This window comes from Lemur catta, chromosome 22 (assembly GCF_020740605.2).
Source record: "Lemur catta isolate mLemCat1 chromosome 22, mLemCat1.pri, whole genome shotgun sequence".
Lineage (NCBI taxonomy): Eukaryota > Metazoa > Chordata > Mammalia > Primates > Lemuridae > Lemur > Lemur catta.
Genome location: NC_059149.1, coordinates 30306124 through 30331409, shown reverse-complemented (window position 1 = coordinate 30331409; position 25286 = coordinate 30306124). Strand labels below are relative to the sequence as shown.

General features: G+C 43.8%; 1 protein-coding gene across 1 annotated transcript in view; it reads right to left on the bottom strand.

The window, feature by feature from the left end:
• Positions 1 to 25286, bottom strand: part of CSMD1 (CUB and Sushi multiple domains 1) — a 1229803-nt gene that overhangs the window by 5633 nt on the left and 1198884 nt on the right. The window contains exons 55-66 of the mRNA XM_045535313.1: positions 21570 to 21758; positions 18752 to 18925; positions 17625 to 17807; positions 15424 to 15600; positions 14599 to 14778; positions 12091 to 12264; positions 11623 to 11796; positions 10329 to 10402; positions 7513 to 7624; positions 5874 to 6053; positions 4517 to 4561; positions 1455 to 1616 (exon numbers count right to left, since the gene is read on the bottom strand). Coding sequence (XP_045391269.1) covers positions 1455 to 1616; positions 4517 to 4561; positions 5874 to 6053; positions 7513 to 7624; positions 10329 to 10402; positions 11623 to 11796; positions 12091 to 12264; positions 14599 to 14778; positions 15424 to 15600; positions 17625 to 17807; positions 18752 to 18925; positions 21570 to 21758 — 1824 coding nt within the window. The remainder of the gene's footprint in view (positions 1 to 1454; positions 1617 to 4516; positions 4562 to 5873; positions 6054 to 7512; positions 7625 to 10328; positions 10403 to 11622; positions 11797 to 12090; positions 12265 to 14598; positions 14779 to 15423; positions 15601 to 17624; positions 17808 to 18751; positions 18926 to 21569; positions 21759 to 25286) is intronic.

Below are 25286 nucleotides of genomic sequence, written 5' to 3'. Positions count from 1 at the left end.
TTGCAGACAGAGGGAAACTCACACAGAAATTTCATTTATATTTGTAAACTTCAGCCTCAGCACCTCCTTTTTTTTTTCCCTGAAAAATCACTTCTTATCAAATCTTTGTTGATGTTGAACGGCTATAATGCATTTCACTAAATTCAACATTTTTATACCACAGAAAGAATAAAAGCAATATGTATTCAATTCTGCTAATTAAATATCCAGAATTTTTTAATCCACATTTTATTCACTTTTGAGGACAGGAGTATGTAGAAAAAAGAGACCAAAACCATAACTCCCCATACAGCTGCTTCTAATCTGAGTGACACCCATCAAGCCCCCCGACTCCATGAAGAGAAATATTATCTAATTCTCTTGAGTAAGATTAAGGAGTTCACATATTTTAAAAGTTTCTTAGTTAATTTTGACATATGACTTAAGTAGCTGGTCTAAGTCGTTTGTACATTCACAGGTGCACGGTGTAAGGAAATACTCAGGCCTGAGACCACGAGTCCAAAAACACACACCTGTGAAACACCTGTGAGTAGGAGTGATCGTGCCTTTCCTAAGCCAGGGCACATGCACCATTTTTAGACGTGTTCACGTCCAAGGAAGCTGGAAGGAGGAACGGGCAGGGGTCGGGGGCCTTGACCTGCTCCCACACTCCCTAAAGGTCAGTCACTGGGCTGTCTGTTCATTAGTGAGACAGGGGGGCACGTGGGGGCTTCTTGGTGTTCAGAACCAGAGCTGCTACTCGTGGATAACTGAGGGAGAATCTCAAGCCCTTAAGAGTCAGTCTACTCACAACAATACGTGGTCATAAGTAGCAAAGTAATTCTGTTCTTAATTACGCTGGATGCAGCATGAGGGTGACACTGTGCTTCTCAGGAGCGTGGGCTCAGGATTCTGACTGCCGAGTTCAAACCCTGCCTCTGCCAGCTACTTACCACGGAACCTCAGGAAAGCTCCGTGATTTTCCTGGGTCGACGTATCTCCCTTTCTATCAAAATCAGTCAACACAATGTATATAATAAGAGTACGTACATCATAGGGATAATGTAAGAACGATTAAAATAATATACGTAAAGTGCTTAAAATAGTGTCTGCCATATAAATCAGAGCTGTCATTGTATTAATTGTACAAAAAAAAAAAAAGTAACTCATGAGGAACATGAATTAGGAAAAAGGCCACCAAAAGAATGACGTTTGGAGGTGAGCACATCGGCATGTGCATCTCAGATCCTTGACTTAACACGTTTTGTGCACCATCTTTTCTGTCCTGGCTTTGTCATCTTTAAAATGAGAAGATGACACCCACCTGCCGCGGTTACGAAGCAGCCCCAGTAAGACGTCGTATGTGCAAAGCGCACACGACCTTAACATGTACTTAAGAAACGTGGGATCGCCCCCTTTTGCTACGATCACAGCCCAGCCTGCCCCCGCCCAGCACGGGCGAACCCCAGGCCCACCTGTCAGCTTCAGCTCCACGGGCGAGGCTTCGGTGAAGGTGGCGTTCACCTTGCTGCTGGTGGCGTTGAACCAGTCCACAGTGAGCGTGGCAGGCTGCCTCTTCCCCAGATATTCGTAATATCCCTTCCACACCGAGTGGACGAAAAACACATCCGAGGGGACTGCAGGGACAGGGAGACCCGAGTGTTAGCACACACAGACAGCGAGTCCAGGCACTTTTACACACAGAAGCCACGGTGTCGTTCGGGGAGAGGCCACAGACGGTGACGACGATGAAGGCAAAGATAACCCAGCGCCTTGCCCTCTCCTAGCAGGTGCACACGTCCAAAGAGACCGGGAGGGCCCTGCCGTGGTGTGCAGGCCGACACCTGTTTCCTTGCTGGGAAGTGTTTTAGGGGCCAAAGCATAACAGCCGTGCCCAGGCCGGGCGGGCGTGGGGAACTGGCACTGCTGATGGTAGGTTGGTTTGTATTGTGCTTGGTAACAAATGTGCTAAACGTACCCATGAAGTCGCTACTGACATTTCACTAATGTCCGAGTCTACTCTTGCAAAGACTTCAAAGGCTCAGCACAGGTGACACGCACCGTCTGTCGGGAATCCCCTGCCCTCAAAGCACTTGCGTTTCCGAGAGCCACTCTGGCTGGACACAACCAGCTTACCAAGACGATGGCGTTTCGTTTCTGGGGGTTTTATCCTGTCAGTGGAGCCGACCTTTCTCTCACTCGCACTCTGCTCTTCCACTTTAACCTCCTCATACACAATAGCCCAATATTGCTGAGAAAGGTGGGTTCCATCATCTCAAATATCTCTTTTATAGTTATGACTTTTAAGTCTTTTTAAAACATAAAATTCATCTGGGACGTGAAACCTTGCAAGAATTATTGAAATATTTTTCTCTTGTTTTCACTGCTTATGAAAAAAATAAACTTACTTTTCACATTTCTGTTAAATGTGTATAAAATCCTGCCATTTTCACACTATTAAGAAAAACGAATAGTGTTCCATTGTATAAATCTACATCCATGAGTCCACTGAGTTTATTGTTGCTTTTTTGCCCTATGATGTGCCTAAATTATTTAATGAGACAAGATCCACTGTAAGTAGACTTGGTCCAAACACACTGTTTGAGTTTCTAGGTAGAAATAAAGGTTCATTTATCCCTAAATGTATTTTTTTAGCAAATCCACTTATAGTCACACATGATGAAGACAAAAGTCTGTGGTGCCTGTGTTCGTGACTCCCTTTTCAGCCCAGCTGGCCGCTGTCTTGTCTTCCTAAGCAGGCTGAGCCTACGAAGCTCAGCCTGGCAACGGAAGAGTTAAAGAAGAACAGGATGTAGCAGCCTCCTACGGTTCTGAATAGATGTCCCTTCCTAACAACAATAAAAAAGTAATTTAAAACTGATATGTCAAGCATCTACCATTTGCTTATAAATAACTGACATTAAACATTTCCACTTATCCATCAGCAGCGTTACAGAGGCCCTGTTGTAACTGACACCCCCCAAATGACTTTATCTTCCTTGACTGACATTAATAGTCTTTAAAATAACATCAAGATTGCTTTCCCTAATTAGAACATATAGACTCATCTGAAGATGTTCATGCCATTCACTTAAGTTTCCTGCCTGGGTAGGACAGGGTACAATCAATATCTTAGAAGTGGCTTCTGTGTATCAAAATGTGACCATCAGTCATGTGGTAGAATTTGTCTTTTGGGGTCCTCATCATTTCACTTGTTATGCTAAGTGTTCAGCACAATGCAAGAACCAAATACAATGCAAGAACCAAATACAATGCAAGAACCAAATACAATGCAAGAACCAAATACAATGCAAGAACCACCTTGCTAAAGAACTGATTTGATTAGCATTTCCCTTCAGAGAAAGTGAGAAAAAGGTATACTAATGATAACATTTGCACCTACTAAAAGAGAATGTATATATTTCAATATCTTAAATACAAAAAAGCAAATAAAAAACAGAACAAATACACAACAACGATAACAAAAAGAGATTGTTTCCTTCCCTTGAAGAAAGTGTTGCCGAGTACTGACTTCTGTACTTGATTTCTAACTAATATTTAAATAAAATAGTCCAGAAAGATTTTACTAAAGGTATGTTTTATTCTTCATGGTGCAAATTGGAGAAATTCTTTTAATCATGTTGGTATATTTTGTCTAGTCTAAGGATTAAACGCATAACATGGAATTCTGACTTCACAGCCCTGCAAATGCTCTTTGCACATTTGGTTCTAAAATTGAGCTTTATGCCCAAGAAATTACTGTTAACACCTGAATAAAGAAAATACTAGTCTAGTGACCTTATATATTTACAAAGGTTTTCTGTTTCTGATAAAACAACAACAAAAAACACCCAATTTGACTTAAATGAATATGATTTGAGGACAAGTTTTGTTATTTAAATGGTATCTAAATTTGTGACACAGATAGAATATGTCAGATGATTTCAAGTGACAGAAACTTTGCTCAGAGGGTGGGACTGCATCTTTCCAGTTTGCTGCGTAATGCATTTAGCAAGGCACCACACACGACAACAACAAAAAGAAACTGTGCTTCACGTTTTAGAGGGCGGAGGATGCCTGGATTATGGAGATATGTGAAAAAAAATGGGGCTCTACCTTGGAACTATTCAAATTAGCAAGTGAAGCTGTCAAAAGGCCTCATTTACAAGAGCTTCTTCACTTGGAGGAAAGAACTGCAACCCTCTTTATAAGGCTCTCCATTATACCACACGGCACCATCAATTTTGTGTGTCCACTTCTGCCTACAAAATGCCTGAGGGGCCTTTTCATGAGACTGCGTGGTAACAACGAAGGTTTTCTCTGCAAGTGAAGCAGTGTTATTTCACTAACAAACCACCGTCGTGAAAGAAACAGAAATCTACGTAGGCTTGGTGTTTTAAATAATTGAAACATTAACGTCGTCATGGACTAATCGATTCAGAAATTTAAATGCTAAAGGTCGTTTCACTGTACAAAGTATGGTAGAGAACAAGTCACTTTATTTGATCGAAATCTATAACTGTTCTGGTATACAAACCTGGAGTTTTAGTAACTGTTTCATTAACTTCTCTCACTCCTTTACCTACAAGTAAAAAGACAAATTATCATTTTCAAAAACATTTATTTTTTTGAGTAAGTCTGAAAAAATGTCAAATTGAAGCAAAATTTCCTTTATTTCTCCAGATTTTTTAAATGTACAAAATACGGATACCTCATCCACCTGCGTGTCAAACCCGTGTGTTCCTAGCAGGATACTCTTGGTGTCTGCGGGAGGCTGAGTTGAATGACGGAAACTCAGTGTCACCTATCTGGCCTGTGTGTTTCCATTTGAAGTGCTACAACAGAGAGCCTTGCAAACGAGGGTGGCTTGTGTCCACCTTCTGACATCCTCTTGGGGACACCCTGACGTAAACTGAGAGGTGATATCCAAAACAACTAACACGTCATAATCCTTCTTAATTTTCCAATCCCCCACCCAAATCAATGAATTTATAAATTACTATTGAAGAACATCAAATTGTTTCCTTTGCAGAATGTTTAATTTGGTCTATCAAGTTGGATTTAACTCATAATATTTTGTTTTTTAGAGTTATATATCAAACTACAAGTTGTCATGTTTAAAGTTTGCTTTCTTCTATTTCTGACGGGGAAGGGCAGGGGAAACAAATGTCTCCTAAAAATTCCCAATCTGAGAATTGTAAAGAAGCCCCAGGGAACTAAACTTACAGCCACTGTCCCGCTCACATGGTGCGACTTTCGCTCACGCTGTTTAGTACTCAGTGCGTATAAATTACGCTTGGTGGGGACCTGCAGACTTAGCTACTATCCAGTCTGAGCCGGACATGCTACTCTCACTTGTAAACACACAAATCTGTGATCCATTAATGCATCACTTCCATGTCAGTCGCTTTTGTAACTTTAAAACTCAGAACCAATGTCAAGAACACATACGTGTATAGTCCGCCACAAACATCCTGCGGTCTGCAAAGTTACACAGAAAGTTCAATTTATGTTTTTCTAGGTACTTGGTGATATTTATCCATTTCCATCTTTAAGAAATATAGTTTGTGAAAACATACTGCATATGGTTTTCCTTTTAACTCAGGATGCTTTTCCTTAACCAACTAGCTTTTCTCTTTGGCTTAAAGTGAAATCAGCAGACACTAAAATCTACGCATCTGCTCAGCTACGGCACCATCGTATCCGACACTTACAACACGCACATCCGCGCACACACAGCTCTCGCACATCGAGCACGGCTGAAGCGGGGTGGTGACACTACGGGCATCGTGCTGTGGCGTATGAACCTGGAACCTGGAGACTGGCCTGATGGGCAGGTGACACTCTTCCCTGCTCCTTAGGAACGTTCTTCCACTCCCTGATCAATGACTTACTTTTACAAACAGGTGACTTCCCCGTCCATTTCATGTCTGCTTTACACGTCCTGTGCTCAGACCCCGCGGCGAGGAAGAAGCCTGGGTGGCAGGTGTACACCAAGGTGTAGCCAAACGCAGGGAGGTCGATGGCTCTCACGTCCGCGTGTGCTGGGGTTTCCGGCTGTCTGCAGGCGTGAGCTGAAATAGTATCAATTCTGTTAGGAAACAGCAAAACCTTGTTCATTGTAAAGTTAGCACGTGTGTCTAAGGAAGAAAATAGAGCAGAATGGCCCCAGCTCCATCCAGGATAATAAACATTTTGAAATAAAAAAAAATTAAAAAAGAGAAATAAATAGAGCAAAGGATTTTGGAAGTGGTTTTTATATGTAGTTATGTGTAAAGATTTAGAGATCAAAGCTTTGAAATACACAGAATACTTCTGATACGTTACAAAGATTATTTTAAAAAATAATGTTTTATAAATCCTTAAAAGGGCAATTTTATACATTAACCACATACAGACTGGCACATACCCTGAGATATGTCTTGATTTCTTTTTTCTGGTGGCATCTAGCAAATTTATTATTCACTTAATTAATTTTGGTAAAAATTTGAAATGTATTTCAAAAAAATTAAAATATTATAGATTCCTATTTTCTTTAAAATATAATTTAGGAGTAAATGAGATTGTAATGTATACTCTATATTTCAAATAACTTTGTAAAGTTTGCATATGTCTCAAGTAATGGTATTGGCAAATTACTATAAAATGAGTTTACTATTTTAAAATTGTGAATACAATTGCTTTAAGTATTGTCATTATTTGACAATTTAGTAACCTTTCAAACTTCAACATAATGAAGACCTGATATTATCAAAATCCATATTATATATATATATACACATGCATATATTAATATATGTAAGTGTATATACATATATGTGTATATATATCATTTACATATAATTTGAGTAGTGGTTTAGAGCAGAGAAGGTAGCTTTGAAATAAATACATATGATAATGATCAATAATTATATAAAAACCCTCATATACTATTAAATAATTTTTATAACTCCTACTAATGTTCTTATGTTCAACATAGTAAGGTAAGAGTGTAAGACACTATATTTCCCTGAATTCACAGCAGGTGAAATGAATGACTGACTTACTAATTATTCATATGACATTTTTTCTCGCTCTCATGGTTAAGTCACGAAATAAAATTTGATCCTCAAGCAACTATTTGAATGATCAATTCATACATATTTCAACTATATAGCAAGAACACCATTTTAAACATGTCTACTTATATCCCGACATGCGCATGACCCAGTTCATCCTTCCTTAATAATCGGGTATAAACCTCCAGAGGGCTGGGAAAACTACAGGCTGGTGTCCCCCCCACACCAAGTCTCTGAGTCACAGGCTTGGGGGGCAGACTGAGAACTGGCCTCACTACTCAACCCCCAGGAGATGCCCCCGTGCTGCTGGTTCTAGGCAACCGCGCTCTGAGCAACACTCAAAGTCTAGGATTAGGGGACGAAAACCAAACAAAAACAGAACAGTTTCTCATCATTTCCCTTGAAGGTAAACACTTCCCAGACATCCAGCGATACACAGGTCACTGCTGACTGTGGTGGAAGAAGTCACACTTACGTATGCACTCAGTCTGTATCCCGCTCCACGTTAAATTTGCAAGGCAAGTTCGGGTCGTAGAACCCTGGATATGGTAACCTTTTCTGCACCTGAAGAAAACTGTGCTTCCCACCTGGAAAGGAAACCCAATACTAGTTTCAGAGGCAAAAGGAACAGAGTCAGTATAAATTAGTAATTCTTGAAAGCACCTGCCAGCGCAAAAGTACACTTATAATTGTTTACTTTAATCCCAAGCCATTGTTTGAATTACCATGTACACTTTAACTACATGTTAAAGCAATACACGCAATATAGATTTCTCAATGGATAAGGTAATACCTTAGATCATAGTGAACTGTGAAAATTTAGGAGGCTATTTGGGTAAAGAAAGTATGCTTTCTCTCTTTAATTTTATAGTTCTCTCTCTTTAGTTTATAATATCTATTATTTCCTTTTCCAATTCTTTTTCTGTGACTCACATTTTAAATGATGGGTATTTATTAGAAAATTGCTTTTGTTGACACTCCTGGGGGAATTGCCTGTGTATTTATATACCTATTTTCCTAACTGAACTGGGAGAGCCTTGAAGGGCAGAGTCCCGGTGACCCGTCCGTGCTGTCTTAGGGACGAGCTGTGGCTGCTGGCTGCGGGCCACCAGCAGTGCTCCACGCTCACTCAGCTCTGCGGCGTGAGGCCGGGCATCGTGCGCATAGAAGGGAAAAGAAAAACAGCTCCCAGGAGGAGGAGAAGGCAGGCTTGTTCTCTTGACATCTCCGCTTGGATGGAACCCAGCTGTGTCCTAAAGCTTGACTTAAATGCACCCAGCAAGAGTCCACAGATGTGAACCCCCCTGTGGACACTTGCTCTGAGAATTTTAACCAGTTACTTAATTCCTCTGTGTCCGTCTTCACAGGGGCCAGCCTGTCCCCCCCTCATGGGGCTTTGGGAAGAACACCTGGAAGTGAAATGTGCGGAAACAGAGGGTCTATGGAATAGTGACGAAGCAGGTCGGGGGGACTAATACAGTAGAAGTCAGAATTTATAAAGGAAAAAATTCAAATTTATCTAGGCTTCAAATCAGTAACTGACTTGAGATTTAATGCCAGGAAAGGATTGACCTGTCGCCTCTCTGCCAGGAGGGGCTCCCATCGGGTCTCCCTGTAAGCACGTCCCTGCCCGGTCAGGCCTCCTGTGAACACGTGGCATTGCTAACACGCTCACGGGGAGATCACAGGCAGCCTTTGCCATTTGCTGTCAGGAAGAAGATTCATTGTCCATCTCAATAAAATATTTTCAGCGGGATATACCAATCCTCTCTAAATGGATTCTTGCACATCAATTGGAGCCTGTGCACTTGGGGAACATGCCCGGTTGGAGAATGGGAGATAGTCATGCAAATTGCATAATTAATGTAGGAGGACATAGGGAAGCTCCCGACTGAGATGGTTGACTTTGCCCAAGTAATGTTTCAGCATGTGCTAAAGAAAACAGACAAAAATTTCATCTATAGCATTCAAAACTAGAATGTTTCCTAATAAGGAGGAAAAAAAAAAAAAGACAGTTTGCAAGAGCTGCGTCTCATGGTCTCAGCCACCCCTTTCAAAGATGCTACCTGTGTCGTTTAAATTATTATTAGTAAATCTTGCTGTTGGGTACAATCTCTTATTTGAGTTAGGATAACTTTATTTTGTTCTAAGGAGGGTGAAGGATTTATCCGTCCCTAGTAGCACCTTATGATAGGTTATAGGAATATGTTGCTATTTACAGTCGTCCTAAAATTTTATTTACTGTAAGTTGTGCACAGGAAAGTTAAGAATTGCTAAAAAGCAATCGTGATCCATGGTGATCAAACTTTTCTTTTTTGTGGGAAGTTAGTGAAAACAATACCCAGTGTCTTACAATATTCCTTGATATTTGGTATTAAATATTTATATGCCAGGAAGTATTTGTCTGGAGTTTAAGGCCAAATTTGAGACGTATAAAATGTGCTAGATTTAACGTATCATCTACCTGTGAGAATTTCCTTTGTGGGATGCAAGAGAGCTTTTAGGAAACAGCCAATGCATGTCGGAGCCAGTAAAATGGGAATATTTTACTGCGTAGGAGAGATGGGGGAAAACGGCCGAGAAAAAAGGTCTTTTATTCTAAATCAATGGTATCTCTATCCTGAACTCAGTATATATGTTTAACTCTGGTTTTCAAAGTCATATAATCAGACAGACATGAAGTTATGTGAGTAATTAAGATGGTTAAATCATTTTATTTCAAGCTTCATTACCTTCCATTTTTAGATATATCTCCAATATTAACTGAAATGCTCATGTTCATTTTATTAGAAGTCAAATGAACACTCCAAAGTAATATTTAGTATGACGATAATTCACATAGCTTTAAGAGATCGTGTGGAGAACAGATTTCACAAGGAGACTTAGACTAAGGGACTTTGATTCCTTTTCTTCTTCTGTTTATTTCTCTAGAATTTAAAGTTATTTGCTGATTATACTGAGTTCCTAAACGCAGTCTTTCACAGTAGCTATGCAGTGACAAGTCACCCCAATCATAGAACTGCCACGTAAGCGTGGCAGACAAATAAGAGAAGGACACACGCTTTCACGCAGAAATTAACACAGCAGGTGCTACTGTAGCCATAAAAATATGCACGGATTTATGGATTTTGGCATTTAAAAACACACAAGGAAATCCTCTTCGAATGAATTTTATTTAGGCAAATATAGCGAGAATAAGACATGGTATATAAAACCTACATATATATTAATATTTAAGTATCTATTATATTTTATATTTCTAGAAAAGCACTGAAAATACAAATGGCATACCTCATATCCTCTAGAGCTATTTTGTATCCCAAAGTGGGGAGTGCCAGGGTCTGGGCAGGTGTTATGGGCAGGATCTGAAATTCACAATTAAAAAGAAAGACCAGCTATAGTTATTACAGAAATTCTATCATTTTTTTTTTTTTTTACTAAAGGGTCTCACAAAATTGATAATTTTTTTTGACAAATGTACAAGGTGTTTTTAATGACAGTTAAAAATTAAATTGCTATTTTTATCTTCTCTTCCAGACATTTCCTTTAGATGTTACTTTTTAGAGTTTTATCAGACTTTAAATAGTTCTGTATATTCTTTTCCATGTAAGAATAAGTACACTCTTTTCCACTCTCTGGTTTAATTTTCTCTACCGACACATATATATTTGGTCAACCCTATACTATCTGCAATAACGATCTCTTATGTTCTTTCGGTTTATGAGGTTTCCATCAATGGCATTTCATTTGGTCATCCGTGACATCCTTCTAAATTTCTTGAATTAATTTTCCTCAAGACTTCAAAATGAGAAATACATTTAATGTTCCAGAATTGAAGCATACGAGAAGCCAACAGTGACATTTTCCAAAAATATAGAACTTGTGCAATCACAGAGCACTTCAACTTCCTTATTTGCTGCGTTCCAGCTGCTAGCAGAAGAACAAAACAGACAATTTTGAACTTGTTTTCTAGAGCAACTAACCTACAGGGGGAAGAAAAATGCTTTTAGTGTAGAGACAGCTACCACGTAGCAGTAGCTCGCATCAGACGAGAGTGCGTGTTCCTATAAGCAGAAAAAGTATTTCTAATGCTGTCTCTAAGTAGACATTAGTCAATTTCTTAGAAAATAATTGAAAGTAATCATTAATGTTTTACTAGAGATTTGTAGAACACCCACTCCTCTGCTCCATAAAGCTCTGTGAACAAAATTAACCCCACGGCAAAACTCAAGTCTGCAGCAGCAAGACAGCAGCCAGGCTGTCTCTTGGGCGATGGCGTCTCAGAGAACGTCAATAACTGCGTTTTCTCCCTGAACAGTGAGGCTTTCAGTGGAGTCGGACACGAGAGAGCCACTGAGGTAAGAGGGCGAAGTGTAGTGGCCACTTTAGCAGACGTCTGAAGTCAGCTCCGAATTCAGTCTGCAGGCTGTAAAAGACGCTGCACTTCAGTGTAGGTGACTAGCGCCTACTCAAAGAATATTACCTTGCACAGAAAATTATGTATAAGGACATTATCTAGGCAGCCACAAATGACCCAGTGTGGGAACGGAGTGTCCTCCTCTGCAAACGTCCTTAGGATTCTTACCGATGCAGGTGGGCTGCACACCACTCCACGTGCCGTCCGCTTGGCAGAGCCTTCTGGAAGACCCCACGAGTATGAACGGGGGTTTGCACTGGAAGAAGACTTCAGACTTGTAGGTGAAACTCTTCCCGCTCAGCCGCCCCTCCGCGGGGGTGCCGGGGTCTCCACAGAACACGGCTGAGGGAAACGACAGGAGGGCGTCAGCTCTACGAGGCCCTGAATCGGGTTCACCCACTGAACTTGCTTCACCGGTTTCGGTGAATCTTGAGGTTTGACTATCTAACCAGCACAGGAGCGGAGGGAAGGACCTGCCCCCGGGCAACGCATGCGGTCCCCAGCCCGAGTTCTCACGCACGGAGATGAGGCCGAACCAGACATCGCGTGTCCTCAGACGGTATCCCTGACGGGTGCCGTGAGTCTGGTCACTGCGGCACCCGCGAGGGGCAGGACAGGTGGGGATGTGGGACTTACGCAGGCACTGGGGGGCCTCCCCTCTCCACACGCCGCGGCCCTCGCAGGACAGGATGGCCGAGTGGGAGAGCTGGTAGCCGTCCGCGCAGCTGTAGCTGATGCTGGAGCCCCAGCGGAAGTCGGTCCCCTCCACTCTGCCATGAGGCACCGGGGGAGGCTGAGCGCACAGGACGGCTGTTCCCAGAGAACAAACAACACTGAGCGTCCCAGAGCCTGTGCTGCCGCTGGGATGCTCAGACGGCTCATATTTTTTTTAAATTTTACCTGAATCACAAATGACATCTCCATAGGGTTATTTTTTTTTAATATAAAAGAATTACTAGGGAAGACAGTCTATCAAAATAATAAAACTGCTCCAACATTTCTTCATTAATTTGGATCACGTATGTAAAAGCAAAGTCAAGTCAAAACACATCACACTGTAAAAGAAAACAGGATTGAACCTGACGCTCTCAATATACACGAGGCCAACAAAAGACGAAATGTTCTTATTTAATTTGTGTCTTTTTATGATGGTTACTGAGGGCAATTCAAATGAAGACTTGGCCATATGACATGAGTTTATATACACAGATGGTAAGAATTTCTCCTGCCATCTGTATTTTTATTTTAAAATGGTATACGATTTCCAAAAGACAGAGTCTTTCCATTTATTTGATGACTATGTCTTGAATGCTTGCGTGGTCAAAGGCGAGTCTGTCAAATGCCACCTGCAAGAGTTTCCTCCCAGCCCTAGAGCCTGGCATCTACCTAATCGGCCTGAGGAGCACGAGCACGTTCCCGGGGAGGGTGTATCGCTGGCGCCGGCCACACAGGTCCACCTAGGGCCTCCTTTCCCACTCTGGAAAGCACACTGGGACGCACAACAGTGGGGGGAAATCCAAACTACACTCTAAACTCTTCTCTGAAGATCCAAGAGCTTTCTGGGCTTTTGAAATCAGTAGAAGTTTCCAAATGAGCCTGTCGGTGGCGGAAGACGCAGAACAGACCTGTCTGCATCTTAGCGTGTTCAGGCTCATGCCTTCTCACGTGAGGAAGACACGCTGACACACGAATTACACAGCACACCCAGAGCTGGGCATGGGTCTGTCTCTGGCCACCCCACCTGCTCAACAAGTAATTCCTGAGGCTCCGGTGAAGCTCGTGGAGTGCCTGCTCCAGACGGGGGGTACGTCGGCGGGGGGGGGGGGCAGGGGCACAGCCCTGAGACACGGGCTCCCCAGGCGCAACGGGGTGCACGGCAGGAGACAAGCAGGTAAGTTGAAAGAGAGACAGAGACAGAGGGAGAGAGAGGTCCAGTCTCACAGGGCCTTGCTGGCCACGGCATTACAGTGGATCCAGCGGGTAACCCAAGAATAAAGACCTGCAAGAGCACCGTGAAGTCGCAGCAGCCAGCCCACTTTGCCGGCAATTTCCATCGGGAGCATTTGACCAGGACTCTCCCAACACCACTTTGCGAGTTTCCTTGAACGTTTAGTTAGTGGCGTTAGGTGTCAGGGACAGTGTTGACAGAAAGAACAGAAGATGCTGAGACCCCTCGACTCCACTGGGAGGGAAAGGAGGATGGTTCCAGAACACGGCCGCACCAGAGGTGAGGGGGGCGACATTTTTGAGCCTCTGGGTTTCACGTAAGCCTCGCAGCAAACCGTCCACACAAACCCCTGCCCTCAGAGCCCCCTGAAGACGACACCTTCTCTCTGACACTGCCATGGCTTCCCGCTCTTCCCTCTCAGCACCCGTTTGTTTCTGCCCTGCCCTCCCTCCCCTCTCGTCCTGCTGCACGTCCGCCGATAGGGGTGCCGGGACCCCCCATCTGCGGTGCCGACGGTGAAACCCTAACCACGCACATCCCACCAGCCCTTGCCCACCCCCATCCCTGCTCCTCCGTCACTGAGAGGGTCCGACCCACTCGCTCGGCTTTGCCCCCCACCTGACTGGCTGGGACCGGCTCTGGTCCCCCGGGAAGGGCAACTACACCAGCCACCAACCTCGCCAGGCCTCCTCCGTGCCACCTTCAGCCTCGGCAACCACAGCCACAAAACGTCACGGCACTAACCCTCTCCCCAAGCATTCTGCTCTCACCCGATGACCTCTCGTCTCTGCAACCTTCCTCACAGCCCCTTGAAGGTACAATCACGTCATCTCTGCCACGAAACTCGGCACAGCCGGGGTCAGCGCGTTCACCAGGAGACAGACGGCCACGCCTTGGGACTCAGACCCTGACTCTGGAGGATGCGTGACTGTCATCGGACCCCGACTCCTCCAACGCTGGGTGTGCTCCTAGCCTCTTGTTACACCTCTCTCTGAGTTAGTTTTCCCATCTTTAGAACTGAGGTTACAGTGTTGTAAAAATAAAGTGATTTAACACTTGCAAACGGATTTTTAAGAATCCCTGGCCCCCGGAAGGGTTGCATAAATGCTTGCAAAATAAAATCAAATATAACTCAATAAAGACTCACACGTATCAGCAAGAACCACAAGAACAGCAACAACCAAGCGAGGACACACCTTTGCAGACGGGCTTGCTGTGGTTCCAGGTACCGTCCTTGGTACAGCGCACGGTGGCTGCTGTGGCCGGCTCCATGAGGTAGCCAGGGTCACACTGATAGGTCACGGTCTTGTTGAAGGTGAAGTCCGTCCCAAACTGCATGCCGTTTGCCAGGGTGCCCGGATCTCCACAGCTGATAACTAACAAGCAGGGAACAAGAAAGAAGCCGAGACACACATTTATCATGAAATGAATGAACCACGGCTTCTCTTCCAGGTTGCTCTCGGCGGAGCTGTTATTCAGAGTTGCTCTCTTTGAGCTACTACAGGAAGTGATTAAGGAGCGAATTACTAAAGCAACACTGTCCTCTGTTGGATGATTTCGCTGACCCGCGGCCCGGAGGCTGTGTGTTTGGATTCACTTATTTCAGTCCTGCTGGATGCTGGCCACGCGGGCGCCGGGTTCCACCCCGGACTGGTCACTAATCAGGCCTGGTGCGTAATCAGAGACAGAGGCTGCGGCCAGAGAACCACACACCTTCTTCATTCCCTGCAGACTGAATGGTCTACAGACAGAGAAAGCCTGGATTTATTCTGACTTCAGTTTTACAACGTCCAAGCCAACTGGCCTTTTAAAGTAGCTTCAACCATATAAATAAGAAAATGGAGAAAAACTGTAAAGCACTTAAGAGAGTCATAATATCAAACATATATTTTCCTTTTAATCGTCTATGAGTTTTAAAAAATCAATAAAACACTTTAAAGGGACTCTTTTTTTTTTTTTCCCCCTCAACAGAGTGGATTTTACGGTGACGTCCCCGAGTCTACCTGGCGATCGTCACTCACTTGTGCAGTCGGGGGCCGTGCCTGTCCAGGTCCCGTTGGCCGTGCAGTGCCGGGTCGTGAGCCCCGAGGTGCGGTAGCCCTCCCAGCAGGTGTAGACCACGGAGCTGGAGAACAGCACGCCGTCGCTGCTGACGATCATGCCGTTGGTGGGGGTCCCGGGATTGCCGCAGGACACGGCTGCCAGGGAGACAGAACAACGGCACACGGAGCGCGTGACCCACGATGCAAATGACAAATACAGCCACCCAAAGATGACTGGCTTCACAGACTATTCATTCATTACAAAACCATAGCGTACGATCCCATGGAAGGTCTTTAATGTATGTTTGCTATGAGTTGTGTTTAATTTTATTGATAAGCTACAAGCATAAAAACTGCATTGTCACATTGTCCTGTCTAAAGTGCGCTCCTTCCAGACACTTTGTAACATGAGCCAAAGCGCTGCAAATTCAAAGCCTTGATACTTCGGCACTGAACGTTTTTAATACCAAGATAGAATTGTTGTGAGATTGATTGATTGCTTTATCTATTTATTTATGATATTTTGGGGGTGCAAACATTTTGGTTGCATGTAATGCGTTCGCCTCTCCCAAGCTGGGGCTACAAGCCCGTCCCTCCCCCATACCGTGTGCTCCACTTCCATTAGCTGTGGGTTTACCCCGATGCTCCCCCACCTGACCGGCGCCCAGTGAGTATCACCACCACGGGACACCTTCGTGCTGGTCAGCTAGCACTAGTCTGACGGCCAGTACATGTGGTGCTTGTTTTTCCATCCTTGTGAGACCTCACTGCAAAGGACGGGCTCGATCTCTATCCAGGATAATACAAGAGGTGCTAGATCACCACTGCTTTTCTACAGCTGAGTAGTACTCCATGGTACACATATACCACGTTTTATTAATCCACTCATGTATTGATGGGCACTTGGGTTGTTTCCACATCTTTGCAATTGTGGATTGTTCTGCTATAAATGTTCGAATGCAGATGTCTTTACTATAGAATGTCTTTCGCTCCTTTGGATAGATGCCTACCAGTAGGACTGCTGGATCAAATGGTAGTTCTACTTTTAGCTCTTTGAGGTATCTCCAAATTACTTTCCAGAGCTGTTGTCCTAGTTCGCAGTCCCACCAGCAGTGTATGAGTGTCCCAGTCTCTCCATATCCATGCCAGCATTTATTGTTTTGGGACTTTTTGAGAGAGGCCATTCTCACTGGAGTTAGGTGGTATCTCATTGTAGTTTTGATTTGCATTTCCCTAATGATTAGAGATGTTGAGCACTTTTTTATATGCTTGCTGGCCATCATTCTGTCTTCTTTTGAAAAGTTTCTATATCATGTCCTTTGCCCATTTATTGATGGGGTTGTTTGATTTTTTTTCTTGTTGATTTTCTGAAGTTCTATATAGATTCTTGTTATCAGCCCTTTATTGGATGCGTAGAAAGCAAATACTTCCTCCCATTCTGTAGGTTGTCTATTCGCTCTAATGATAGTTTCCTTGGCTGTGCCAAAGCTTTTTAATTCGATCAGGTCCCATTTGTTTATCTTCGTTGCTGCTGTGATTGCTTTGGGGGTCTAACATTTAAAGTCATATCGGTCTGAAATCTAACTCAGTTATTTTCTGAGCTCTAAACAAATGACTGTCCTGTCAGCTCCCTTTGCCTGAGGCAGACGCTGCCCACACACAGCATGATGCCAGCCAGGCATCCACGCAATCTTCACTGTCATCACTGGAGCATCCCACACTCCCTACTACGTCCCTTTCAAATAACGAAACCAGATATATTCACTGTAGAATATTTCGCAGAACACAGCCCTCGATTCCTTTGTAATACTGGGCTCCCGACAAGGGCCGCCAATAGCTTGGAAATGACACACGAACGAAACCGACTTCCAGGCTCAGAAATCTCCTCTGTCGGTGGCTGGGCCACCCCGCTCATTCACCGCCGGGATCCACAAAACATCAGAAAAACCACTCGCTGCTTGTCATCATGAGAAGAATAGAAACCTCCGTTTGTTACAAAGTTTAAGGATCCGTGATACAGGGCCTGTTGAACAGTCAGGATATCTCCATGCACCCAGTCGTGATTTCTGATGATGCTCTTGTAAGTTTTCTGGGGGAGGTTTAATTGTGCAAATAGTGTAAACTTATAGGATTTCTGCGGGATCCTGAGTCCCGTGGCTGCGACCGTCAGGTGGACTCACCCTCACACGCGGGCTGCAGGCCGGACCACGCCCCGCTGGGCAGACACGTGCGCTCCGCGGAGCCCCGCAGCTGGTAGCCCACCTCGCAGGAGAAGCGGAGCAGACTCTTCGTCTTGAATTCGTCCCCCAGCCGGGACCCATGTGCGGGGGTCCCCGGATCGCCACAAAATCCAGGATTATTTCCTATGGAAAATAAACACACATGCCAGTGCACAACCACGTAAGACTTGTTTAAAACAGTTACTATGTTTAAAGATTCGGCAAAGTTGTTTCAGTATGTATGTAACTTGAGTTACGGCTACACAGCGTTCTGGCAGTCTGGTAAGAAAGATTTTCTTTGCGATGGCTCCCAGAATGAAAGAATTTAACACATTGTGCCAGTATCACTGGAACGAAAATAGCCTGTTAACACACTGTTATGAGATCGGCAGGTGTTTCGAAGAAGGAAAACCCTGGCTGGTGAATGCAGCAGGTGCTCACTGGAGGGCGGGTACAGACGGCAAAAGGGAAAGGGTGAAGGTGTCCCAGGAATGAAAAAACTAATTAAGAGGTTTAACACTTCACCATCATGTCCTGAGTTGCTGACTCACTGAATTTACTTATTTAGGAAACATTCATGGGAGAGTTAAAACGATCGGTTTTCTCCAAGAGGGCCAGTGGCATCACGGTTGGCAGAGGTGGCAAACGTGCAGGGACCCAGGGGAAGCAGAGGAAGAGCAGGGAGCAGACGGGGCCCCTGAGCCCAGGCGGGTGGGCTTCCTGCCACACGCGGTCCGGACACCCCCGCGTCCCCCACGTCAGTGTGGTGTCTGCCAACAGCCACGGCAATCATGCTCACAGTCTGTAACAGGGTCCCCAGCCTGTGGTGAGTTGTGTAAATATTTCATTAGATACTACAATGTAACAACAATAAAAATAAAGTGCACCATAAATGTAACACCCTTGAATCATCCTGGAACCATCCTCCAGCCCCTCGCCATGGAAGAATTGTCTTCCATGAAAACGGTCCCTGGTGCCAGAAAGGTTGGGGACTACGGGGGTGTGCTTGGCTGGAAATAAGATAATCAGAATCTCAGATAGGGGTACGAGTGCAGCCTCTTTCCAACCCTGCCCTCCCCGCCCCTCACCTGTGCAGTGGGGCAGTGCGCCACTCCAGTGACTGTCCTCTTGGCAAACTCTGGTGCTGTTGCCCACGAGACTGTGACTCCCCTTGCATGAGTAGTGAACCGTGGCCCCAAACGTGAACTGTTCCCCAGTGAGGACGGCGTTGGCAGGAACCCCTGGGTGCCCACAGGATATAGCTTAAGGAAAAAAAATTAACATAGATGAGTGCATCATTCCAGTTAAACCACTTTGCGTTGGCAGAGCTCCCACATAGACGCCTGTAGTAACATCACCTACTACAGAACAGATACGCTGGCAAACCCCTACAGCTTCCTACTGTATTGGTGGGAAATGCCAAGTTCCAGACGACACTCCCTGCCTGAATATTAATTTACTACAGACAAGAAAAGGTTCTGTAAATGAAAATTTCTTTTTTTTAATCTTAAGGTAGCTTTGCTTAAGGTGAGGGTTTCTGTACATGTTCACCTATACACGTAGGCTTCCAAGGAGAAAGCCATCCTACTAAAATGTTTCCATTTACCTTTAACTGCATTTCAAATGAGCAGTATTAAAAGAAATTTGAGAAAGTAATGTGGATCCGTCAAAATTATTTTCATTATTTCTTCAGTTAATTTGACAGTCACATCCTTTGCTTAGGGACTAAATTCTGCCAAATCTGCTTAACCTTCAGTCACATGTCTCGGAAGAACATTCTATCAAGTTTTGTTTGAATAGGTGGCAATTTAAAATGTGTAAGTAAAATAATAATAGTAATAAATGATTGATTAATTTCTTTCTCATATTATTCTATAAAATAATATCAGCATTTCCATTCATTTCCTTAAAATTACACTAAATCAGGTCCATAATCTATTTATAAATACCCCTCGAAGAGGCAAATTTTGGAATTCAGATTGATATATTAATAGGATAGTGAAGATTCATTTCTTTTTTTCATGCAGTAACAAATTAGGGTTAATAACTGACAATTTTTTATGCCATGTGCAAAAAGCTAACTAGGTTGAGGCTACCAATGAATTATTGAAAGACATCTGATTTAATAGCCCGGGGTGATCACACCTGGTAACCAGCAACCCCAAGGCCAGATCAACCAGAGAGGTGGATTTAGAAGCCGGGAAGGCTTAGCCCATCCCAAGTTCGTCCCCACTGTCTGTCTTGCGTGGACACCCACTCATCAGAGAACCAGATGTTATCTACACAGAGTCCTAACCCAGAACCACCTAGACCTGACAGTGAAGTGTTGGATAAATGAGAATTTCCGGTTGAAATAAAAGAGGAAAAAGGGAACCTTCAGTGAAATAATATAACAGGAAAGTAGAGACGGGCCTCGCTGCTCTGGAGCTTGTGAAAGCAAAGTGCTCCTCCGAGACCCCTGTGTCCCCACATCCACGGTCACTCCAACCGTTAATGACAACTGAGTGGGAACGGAGCCACCGAGGAAAACGAGAGTCGGTGCAAACCCCGTTCCTGGAGATCCGAAGCACATTAGCCTCATTACTGGAGCTCATGGAGCTCTCACATAAGCCAGGAGACTTAAATGTTTTGGGAATGAAAAGACAAAACAAAGCTAATCTCTCAGAAAAATCTCCTCGTGTGAGACATGGAAAACTAAGATGTTGACGTCATTGGATGAAGATTGTAGGACATTTACAGATGCATTGCTTTGGTCACATAAGGCTGAGCATTGTTTTTGAAAGTCATCATTCTCTTTCTTTACAGAAGTTAACTGTACTGTTAAAGTCAAAATTTGAGACAAGTTTCTGTGTAAATCAGAAAGGGTATGAGGAAAATGTACTTGGAGGGAAAAGAATTTCCTCTGACAATCCATTCTCCAATGCACTTCCCAGTGCTGGAACTGAAGGAGGCAGGTGGATTAGCACGTGTGTGCGTGCGTGTGTGTGTGTGTGTGTGGACTCAATTCATAATGTTGCTGTCCTTTCCTGCTTTCTTCATGCACCCAAAATGCACACTAAGAACATAGGATTTTGATTTTAAGGATTGCTTTGTTTCTGCCTGATTTTTAAAAGGCCAAAGAAAGTTAACACCTTTTCCTACATTTTCGGATCAGACTATGTTCTTAAAAAGATGATTCTCTTTGAGCTAAGACACAATCTGATTTTTCAAGTGAAAGAAAATAAGACAATGGCTATTTGGGTAAAATGATATATTCTTGCTAATCTGCGTGCTCTAAAACATAGAGATGAAAATGTTTCGAGGGGGCCATGGTGGTGATCTCTACTTTTCTCTGCCCAGGGGAGCAGCGCTCCCTCCCCTGATTTGAAGATACAACTCACGAGGATGTTACTATCAAGATGTTATCTTTCCTTTGCAGTCACTATTGCCTGTAGTAGGAGGGCTCCTGAGACCCAAATGAGGTCCCTTAGAGTCCTCCCCTGCTCTGGGCATGGACGCTGGGCCAGCAGATGGAAACTCCACACCAGAGCCCTCTGCCAAGGCTCTGAACCGGGGATGCAAGAGACTGGAGCTGAGAGAGGGTGTGGAACCAGCCCGGCCGCTGGGGGCGCGGCAGGCAGTGCTGAGACCAAGGCATCACTGGTCCAAGCGATGTCCAATAACCTAGGTCCATTTCTCTCCAGGGTCAGGTATGTGAAGACGCCGATCACGCCTTGTTTAAATTAATATTTTGGGGTTTTGGGCCATCTGTCTAAAGCTATTGTAAGAACTCACACAATTGATGGTGAGAGGGGAAGAGAGAATTAAAATTCAGCACCTTTTTGAACAGATACATATGAAATTTGTTCTGCTGACGGGGTTCTTGCAGGGCCATGTGCACAAGAATGCAAACTAACCCCCACTCACCCAAACACTTGGGCAAAGAGCGATCCCACAAGCCATCTGCCGTACAGGTTAAGGCTGAAGATCCCAGCAGGTAAAACCCCTTCTTGCAGTGGTACAGGACGGCCATCCCGTACTCAAAACTCTCCGGGGGAGGCTGCTGCCCGTGACGGATGGCGTTTTCCACAAAGCCTGGATCCGAGCAGTTCACCACTGGAAGAGAAAACATTTATACATGGTTTAGAAACAGCCGCACAGTACAGACAAAGCAGATCAGAAAGGAAGGGATATTCCTCCTCATTTCTGAAAGCTCACAAAATGTAAACATCGTGGGCCAGGCTTATGAAATTCTGCTCCCTCGATAAACTCTACTTATTGTTTTGAGCCAGTTTGCTTCAAAAACTGTGGAGTGGTAGATCAGCGGGGGTAGCAATTTTGACAATACGAAGCTAATTTCCTTTAACTGTTTCCTAATAACATGTTTCTTCAACTTACATTCTAAAATTAGTCTTCCTGGTTACATTTTTATGCTCTAAAAATGGTAAAATAGAACTCGATGACATTGGTTTAGTTTAAAATACCTTAACTCAGGCGTGATGTTTTAGGACAGCCTGTGGCGTGTAATTAACTATTCCCCCCACGCACACCCACACGCGTTAATGCTTCCGTGTGCGTGCCTAAAGCAATTTCTGTTAAGTGTCGAATCAATAAAAAAATGACAATTCTTCCATCAACCCTTAATAGATGTGTAAGTCAAGCCAGACTCTGATTTAAGCCTCTTCTCCCTTTAGAAACAGCCCGGTCGTGGGACGGTCCTCTGTGGCATGCACAACATGCTCTGGTTCCTCTGCAAGGCATCGTCCCGGCCTGAATGCCCGCTGGCGTCTGTGAGGGGAACAGCAATGTGCCTCTGCAGGTGCAGAGGAAGAGAGAGAGACCCTGGCCACGTCACGCCGGCGAACGAAGCAGCTGTTGGTGAGGCCATGCTCTCTCCAGATATTTCTGGCTCAGGAAAGGCTTGTGCACTTGAGTCCCAGGCAGCCACTGCACAGCGCGGGTCCCAGGAGCTGGAGGCAAACCCTGACCCGAGCTGCACGTTTGATTTCTTCTCCACGTTAAGGAGGAAGGTAGAGCGCAGAACGGAGATTTGCAAAGTTCCCTTTCAGTGCTGTGCTGTAGAATGGCCGTCTGTGCTTGTTTAAACAACCCTGGGTTTACAGAAGAAAGACTCGAGTTCTTTTGATTAAAAAAAAAAAATGCGTGCACACATTCATAGAGTACAGGCAGATATTTTTTAAGGCCCCACAGTGCCTTGCATCTGCAATAAACCTGAACCCAAACCTCTGAAATAGCAGGAACTACCTACTTGGAGAAAATCTACTACAGTTGGAAACTCGACTATTTGTGCAGCCTGGAAGACAATCCCACGGCCCGCTCCCGCACATGGAGCTGCGAGTCAGGCCCAGCAGACAGAAGAAGCTTCCAGTGCTGCTCCCTGGCCAGGGGCGAGGCCCTTGCTGGGCCCAGACGCTGAGGACGCTTTTGTGTTCGTGCCTAGTTCGGGGACAGGCAAAATATAGGCAAAATATATGACGCCTTCCACATACAACTGATGCAGGAGGCTGGGATGTGACATTGCTACGTTGTTTCTCCACTTTAATTACAAAGGTTGTATTTAAAGGCACTAAATCGCACACTGCATAGGCAAACATATAATTTTCATCCCTTATTGTTTTCTCCTAACATTTTAATTTCCTTAGAAACAATCTTCAATGTGGTATACCTGGTAAGGTTTAGAAGGAACTGTTCCAACAAAAATTCTAAATTGATGGACATCATGGAGGTCACAGGAGAGTCTGACTGAGCTTCCCCTGGGGGCTCAGGTGGAAATCAGGCCAGGCAGGGGGAAGGCTGGCTTCTCTCAACAGGTCTGTCGGGGCAACGCGGGAAAGGAGGCTGGCGCTGGGGACCTGGTCCGTGGGAAAGCACCAGGTGGCTCTGGTGACTGTGGAACCTCACTGTCTGCATGCTCAGCACTTTATGATGGGAGGAAGGAAGGAGGGAAGGAAGGAAGGAAAGGAGGGAGGGAGGGAAAAAGTTTCTTCACATTTTCCTGATTTTTTTCTTTTTTGCTTAAAATATGTGTTTAAGTAACTTTTTAGTGTCTACTCCTGTTTCTTTCTTCTCCCTTAATGTCTTTGATAGCTTATTAAAAACCTGCTTGTGAACAGAAAAATTTTCTTAAAAACCTATGTTTCATAATGTAAGAATAACCAATTTAGCCAATTTAAATTTTTTGGTGATTAGGAAAAAGGGTAAAAATTAGTTCAATAAAATTTTTAAAAGCTCTTTCAATTGATTAGTTTTCTATAATTTGTTTTTTCAACTTTTCAACAGAAGAAATTACAGAAACTTCAGAGGTAAGATAAAGATAAAGATAACTATAAAACATTCAGTGTGTTGTACACAATAAACATTATTGGATTTGTGCCCTGACTGGATGAACCAAAATAATAGTAATTAAAAAAAAAAAAAGGATTGCTAGTCACAGAGAAAAAAACAATAACAACAAAATTTATGACTATTTTTCAAATATGCAAAGTCATACTATTTTCATCTTTTATCAGTAACTGATAAAGCTGAAATAGCTAATTTTTAGCTGCAGTTTCTATTTTTAGGTGTGATGAAAAAGAAATGTTACAATTGATTATAATTATAATCGACTGCCTGAGAAAATATAAATTTTGAGGGAGAAAACTCAGATTTACTGAGTGCCCACTGTGTCCCAGCCACTTTGCTAAGCATTGGTTTATTTAGAGCTCTCAGAAACCTATGAAAAGGGTATTACTTCCTTGATTATTCATGTAGGAAGACTGTTGTTCTCCTGGTGAAGCTGAGCATTAACTCTAAAACCCTGAAGCTAGAACAAGGTGGCATTGAATGCTAATTCCTATCTGTTTGTTCAACTCCAAAGACCATGTTTTCTCTGCTTTGCAATGCTCCCTCTAAGTCCCAGACAGATATTCATACTTTCCCTGTTCGCTACTTACCAAATAGACTATGCATAGCATAAAGGAGGCAAATTGCATGAAATAACACAAGGAAATGGCTCATACAAATAATCTACATGATGATATTTAAATGTGGACTTTAGGACCTCTTGCAAGTATATTTTCCCTTAGCTGATTTTAACCGAGTTATAAGGCAAAGGTAGAAAGAGCTAATTCTTAATTATCTCTTTGCTCTTCTACTTTACAAGCTTTGAGAGTGTAGTTTTCTATCACATTGTACTGACTAAATAATAAACAGTCTGTATGAAGGGCCTGGCTTGGCAGTTGCACGTCAGGCTGAAAGGCATGTAACTTAACTCATTAAGGTATTGGAGAGAGAGAACGAAGGAGCTTCCGTGTCTTTGCTCTGAATGACAAGATTCTCTGCTTTGGGGAAGAGGACAGAAGGGATGATGATCCCATTTCTCTGTTCAGTGAGCATCCACCTGGAGCGTAGAGACCCTGTGCTATGCCAGGTGCTGAACAAACAAGACGGTTTCAAGAAACTCTGCGTCCACTGCGTGAACCCGTGGGTTGGATGCGTCTTTTTTAGCAAATGTGGACGTACTCTGGTCTTGCCTTATTTACTGTCTCTCTTTTATATTTTAATGTGACAATTTCTCTCCCCTTGTAGATTGTTTTCCATATGGTACATTAACACTGGCAACTGGACTGCTATATTATTACTAGA